Source organism: Rhinoderma darwinii, chromosome 9 (genome assembly GCF_050947455.1).
Source record: "Rhinoderma darwinii isolate aRhiDar2 chromosome 9, aRhiDar2.hap1, whole genome shotgun sequence".
NCBI lineage: Eukaryota > Metazoa > Chordata > Amphibia > Anura > Rhinodermatidae > Rhinoderma > Rhinoderma darwinii.
Window position 1 is genome coordinate 40,682,140 of NC_134695.1, and position 6,000 is coordinate 40,688,139.

At 38.5% G+C, this 6,000-nt stretch overlaps 1 protein-coding gene across 1 annotated transcript in view; it reads right to left on the reverse strand.

The window, feature by feature from the left end:
- The window catches only part of TOX3 (TOX high mobility group box family member 3), a 98,711-nt gene extending 95,732 nt beyond the window's left edge, over positions 1-2,979 (reverse strand). Inside the window, exon 1 of the mRNA XM_075836928.1 lies at positions 2,211-2,979. Within this exon, the coding sequence (XP_075693043.1) occupies positions 2,211-2,309 (99 nt within the window). The 5' untranslated portion in view covers positions 2,310-2,979. The remainder of the gene's footprint in view (positions 1-2,210) is intronic.
- Between the last annotated feature and the right edge of the window lie 3,021 nt (positions 2,980-6,000).

The following is a 6,000-nucleotide window of genomic DNA, read 5'->3' on the forward strand; positions in this document are numbered from 1 at the left end:
CAATTTAATCTAAAAGATACTTCAGACTGTCATTTCAGGGGTATTTATTAAAAAAGTATATAGTTAAAAAGTCAATCTCTGCTACTACTAAACTGTGTTACTTCCACATTTTTATTGAAATAGTACCCTTAGACATTGTGTGTAATATATATATATATATATATTTATATATATATGAAATTTAAATAACACCAGCATATTCTGTATGCCTCCCCCCAGCCCCTGTAACCAGTGATGCTTACAATCTTCCAAAATCACACACACACATATATACTGTACACAAGGGCCACTTTCATATGAAGCCAAATATTTTTGGAGGGAAGGGGAAAACTTTTGTACACTACATGCAGATGGTGACCTCATTGGATTTGAACTTGTGAACTTGGGACCCCAGTGCTGCAGGGCAACAGTGTTAGATATGTTTATATCTCACAAATGGAAATAAAAATGAGTGATGTACGCGTTGTAGTTATAAAAATTACTATTTAGAAAAGTTGATGTTTTTGTAACTTTTAAAGAGTTCATTTCATCAATTCAGTTTTTATGTCTATTGCAAAATTGTTTCAAACTACATACATATACTATTTACTAATATCTGTTTCCAGGACTGAATGGAAGTTTAAACATTGTCACAGAAATGTAATGTAACCATGAATTTAAATATTCCCCGTATTGTAAAGTACTATGGGATGGGTGAACACTATGTAAAGAAATGATTTTCTAATTATAGGCTTGCTATTATAGCATAATAATGTGAGTGTCTATCCCACTAAAAAACAAAAAAAACCCACATTGATTATTTTACAGCATTGACTGGTATATATGTATTTAGGTAGAAAATCTAATCATAATTATATATACTTATTGGCTTTCTGTAAACTGTTCTTTCATTGTGTGTGTATGTAATATAGGTAAACTATATTGTAAACCCCACTGGAAACAAGGACATAGGTGTAAACTATACATCCTATGTACAACACTAGGGAACTTGTTAGTGCCACATAGTCTATAGCCACCAAATAAAAGTGAAGTGCAAGCAGTCCAACAATTAAGTGCCATTCTTTGTTGCACTTTGTTGGCAAAAATAACAAAACAATCTAAAAATCAGTTTCAATCACTTCAATGCAACTACCATTAAAATGCATGTACCTGCCATTCAAGAGTCATATTGCGCTAATATAATCCCTAGGGTGTAGGTGCATGCAAGGTACAAAAACTTTTACTGGACAGTTCTCCAGATTATGATCTAGACTGCACATCAAAGTTGATAACATATATAGGGTGGTATGCCAATACTATGCTCATATTAAAAAAAAGCACTGGTGCCTGCTTTGGTGCTTGCCGGGTCACACTTAATAGTTACATTTCTTGTAACTTTTTCAGCATGTACACTTCTATAACACAAACAGTAAGATAAATGGGGCACATACACCCACACATAACCTTATACATAATATTAGGACTCTGTGGTCCTATTAGCCTACACACACTTACAACTGTATTGCAAAAATCACAATTTACACCCCCTGCAAAAATCCATTAGACTTGAATAATAAGATAATGTAGTTCTAATTCTCTCCAGTCCCCGCCAGCTGTCATCTGTTATGAAAAGTGATTAAGCAAAGGAGCAGTTTATAATCCTGATATAACATGAACCAGTAATTTATTCCCCTAACAATAGCACAAGAGGCAGGATATGCACACAGAACAAGTCAAACATTCCACACTGTGTCTATCCATTCACATCAAATATACTGTTGTCAAAACACTGCAACATTATGACAAAGGATTGAACTGGAATACATCTCATGTAGACACCATGGGTGGATGTTAGAGGGAAAAAAGAAAAAGAAAAACCTCAACACAAGAAAGTTCCCAGTACAAAGACATAATTAGCACATGTGCAGCTCAATATACCCACATCATTTTGTAATTAGATGTCTAATGTGGCCACTCATTAATTGAAAGCTTGATGACACATCAGTGATACCATGAGGTATTTAAGACAACCACATTGATCGCTTGTCTTTTAGCTAGAAGACTATCAGCACATCATCCTACAAAGCTTTTCTAAAATGACATTTCACTACTGTTCCTGCAGGACCTAGAGCATAAGAGCTTACAATCAAGAAGAAGAAACTGATACATAGTGACTACTACAAACAAAGGAACAATAACAATAATAACAATAACAATAAATAAATAATCACCTTGTAACTGTAGTAGTCTAAACATTGTGAAAAGTCCAGATTGGGTGACTCTCCAGTCAGGGCATTGCCAGCAGCTGCAGGGTAAAACCTTACATCCATGTTTTAAGTAGTCAAGTTGCAGTTTTAGCCAGTCCTAGTAGTAGTGGGTCAACAGCATTCAAGTTCTGCTTGGAGTCCTCAGGTGCAAATAAAATTCAAGTTGCAGGCTAGAGGGTTAAGATAATAGTTCTTCCAGGATGAGGAGCATAAGACAGGAGTTCTGGACGTTCCTCTTGTAGTAGAGAGATTCGGGGCTGTTATTTTTAAAAAAGCAAGCAGCCAAACCATAGGACTTGCCTATGCATTGATACACAGCAGCTGCTATACACAAAGGAGCCACGCGTTGGGTTATTGGGATCAGGAGATCCCCCAGCAGAAGCTGATCACAAGCCGGTCAACCACCCAAAGCAATACAAAAATAAAAAGTAGAGATCACTGTCAAACCATAATAATAATAATACAGAACAAAGTAAACTCCAAACAGATCCAGAGGACTTTATTCCAGATATAAGGGTCTGTACAATGATGGATACATGAGTTTCTATGAAATGACCTCTCTGTCTATTTGAAAGAAAGGGAGGGGGTGGAGTAGGGGGGTTATAGTAGAACAAACAAAAAAGTCTTTGCAGCCAACGGTTGGAGAGTGGAGTTAGAAGTGGTAAAGAGACAGGAGCTGCTGCTGGCAGGGCTCCCTGGGAGAAATGAATAGTAATAGGCAATGACAAGCAGGAGCTGGGTCCCTCCCTTCCTCCACCACTCCCACTGAGTGCAGCTGCTACTGTGTACATAGTGTGGACATACTGATGCAAGGAGGCACCTACTGTTGTTACAGGGATGCTGGGATCCAGCAGGCGCTGACATAGGTGTAATGCTGTGGCTGCACTTCTACGCTGTGTGCTGCTGCGTGCATTGTTATATAGCCCCTGTAAGATGTTACATGCCTCTGGTCTATGTTTCTGCACAGTGAATGTTGAATATTGTAATTGTGTTATGATACAGTACACAGCACGGACTGACAATGATGCAGTAGGATGTAAGAAAATACACAGAGACTTACTGGAGAGTGGTTTATAGCGGACATGTCACCAAGTCCCTGACCGTATTATATTTCTAGCACTCTATAAAGCATAATGCACTGGATAAAAAGCTAAATAAATAGGTTTCACCTGAAACGGAACGAAATGAACCCATTCAGATTTTCTGCAACGGAATTTGTTGCGGAAAATCCGCAGCATAGTACAGTAGCAGAATTTTATTCTGCAGCATGTCAATTGTATTTGCGTAAACGCTGCTTATTTATGGTGGGTTTTCCGGTAAAACCGACAACAAATAGCAGTTGTTGCGATTCCGCTGCAAAATAGGCAACTCTGAAAAAAAAAATCTTATACTTACACAGAAGTCTGTGTTTTTTCCTCCAGGCCGATCTCCTGGGATGATGCCTAAGATATTCCCTTGTTCGGAATACACCAACGCAGGTGTGAACCCAGCCTAATACATTTAGAACAAATCATAGTATACTTCATTTCTTTAATGGATGGTAGTACATGTACACCTGTTTTTGCACCAAAAAATGGTAGGAGAAACCTTTGGAATTTGTATAGATAAATATTTTTTTTCAAATCTTTCGCACGTGTTGCAGAACAAGATTAAAAATGGTGCACGTCTTGTAGCATTTTTCTATTGAAAGTTACGGCCAATTTCTGTTGATAAATGTGCTCCAGCAACCCTTCCATTTAATTAATAATACTTTATTACAGGTACTATGGTTGAATCAGTCCGCAGGCAGATTATCCCCCTTCAAATTTCTGAAGTGCAAAGTGGCTTCCTGTCCAGGAGTGAGAAAAATACTTTAAAGAAAGTGCACTAGCCTAATGGAATGGGGCCATCTTGGAAACTCTGTTTTTGCACAACATATCAACGTAAATAGCAAGTAAGAATATATTCAGGAGTTTCAGGGCGGGTGAAGTATCACCAACTCTTGCTCTATTTACATTGACATCATTGCCTTCTTTTTTTTATCCGAGGTTGATGGATCCAGTATGATACATTTTGTGATAGATGCTGACAGATCTTGATGTATCAAAATCACTTATAATAGGTCTGTTAGCCAAGGGCTCAGCTATAGGGGGAGCCGAGGTAGCAGTTGCATCCGGGCCCTGGTGTTTGTAGGGGCCTTAAGCCCCATCTGCCACATAAGTATTATAAATGGCACACGGTAGATGGGAGCCCTGTTACAGATTTTGAATTTGGGCACAGGAACTTCAAGTTATGCCTCTGGGGCTGAGTGTTTCTGCCCCAGCGTTTAAGCGATCAGTGGGGGTCTCAGTACCCAGACCCACACCGATCAAAACTTCTGACATGTCTCTAGGACATCAAAAGTTTTCTGAAAGTACAGTTACTTATTTAGAGTACGAACACACACACAGCGTAAACACTGCGGATTTTCCGCATCGGATTCATTGCGAAAAATTGTGGATGAGACTTCAACCAATCTCATACCCACACAGCAGAAAAAATGCACATAAATTGACCTGCGGTGCGGTTTCCTCATCCGCAGTATGTCAATTAATGCTGCGGAATCGCAGCTGTACTGTTGCAGGTTTTCCCCATTGTATTCAATGGGGTGCTTATACCCACAACAAAGTGGTGTGTTGCAACATTTGCGGCGGAATCACAGAGATTCTGCCTCAAAAATTGGTAGCAAGAAAAAATAACTTCTACTTACCCAGAGTTCCATGCTTCTTCTCCAGTCTGGTCTCCTTTGATGACGTTTCCCATGTGACCGCTGTGGCCAATCACAGGCTGCAGCAGTCACATGGCCTGCAACGTCATCCCAGGAGGCCGAACTACGCACAGAGAAGAGTAAGTATGAAAGTTTTTTGTTAAAATTCTGGGACTGCATTAAGCAGCAAAAATTCAGCCGGAAAAACACCCTTTTTCGGACGGCATTCCCTGTGGTGTTTAGGGCAGATACGCTGCGCAGCTTGACGCAGTGTATCCGCTCTGAACAATGTGTGTGTTTGTACCCTAAAGCTTCCAATTGACTTCAATAGGATTAAGCGCCGTTAGTGCAAACCATGTTTTTTTTTGTACGTAAACGCAATTAAATTACATATCACATTAAAAAAAAGTGTCATGTCAAATCTTGGCGCATTTTCCGCCTAAAATATGAATTTTCCCATTCAAGCCAATAGGAGTTTTTAAAACGCTGTCAAAAAACGCTGTCAAAAAACGCTGTCAAAAAACGCTTGCTCTTTTGAGTGTTTTTGCATGTGTAAACGTGCGCACATATTTTTTGGGCAGTACATTTTTAAACATACCTCACAGGTATTTAGGTACAGTATTTAAAAAATCATCATAAAAAAGCGGTGAAAAAACATGTAAAAATACACGTGTACAATAAAAAACTGTGTAAAAAAACGCATGTACTTTTTTTATGCGAATACGCATCAGATTTTTTTTGCCTACAAATTCCTCCATGTGAACATACATTTATAATATTACATTTTTTCCTGAGCATGCTGTTTATAGTGCATTTTATATTTCACTAAAAAAAACTTGAAAAGTTAAAAAGTTGTTGTGAAATCCCATAAGAAAAATTATTACATTTGGATTAAAAGTATTACCTAGTATTTCCATTTGATTACTTATCCTCATGATAGGCTCTCAGTCTTTGATTGGTAGGGGGGCAAAGCCGTAATACCAGGAAAAGACACCCATACAGATGAGCCGCTTTGTCTATGTACACAAC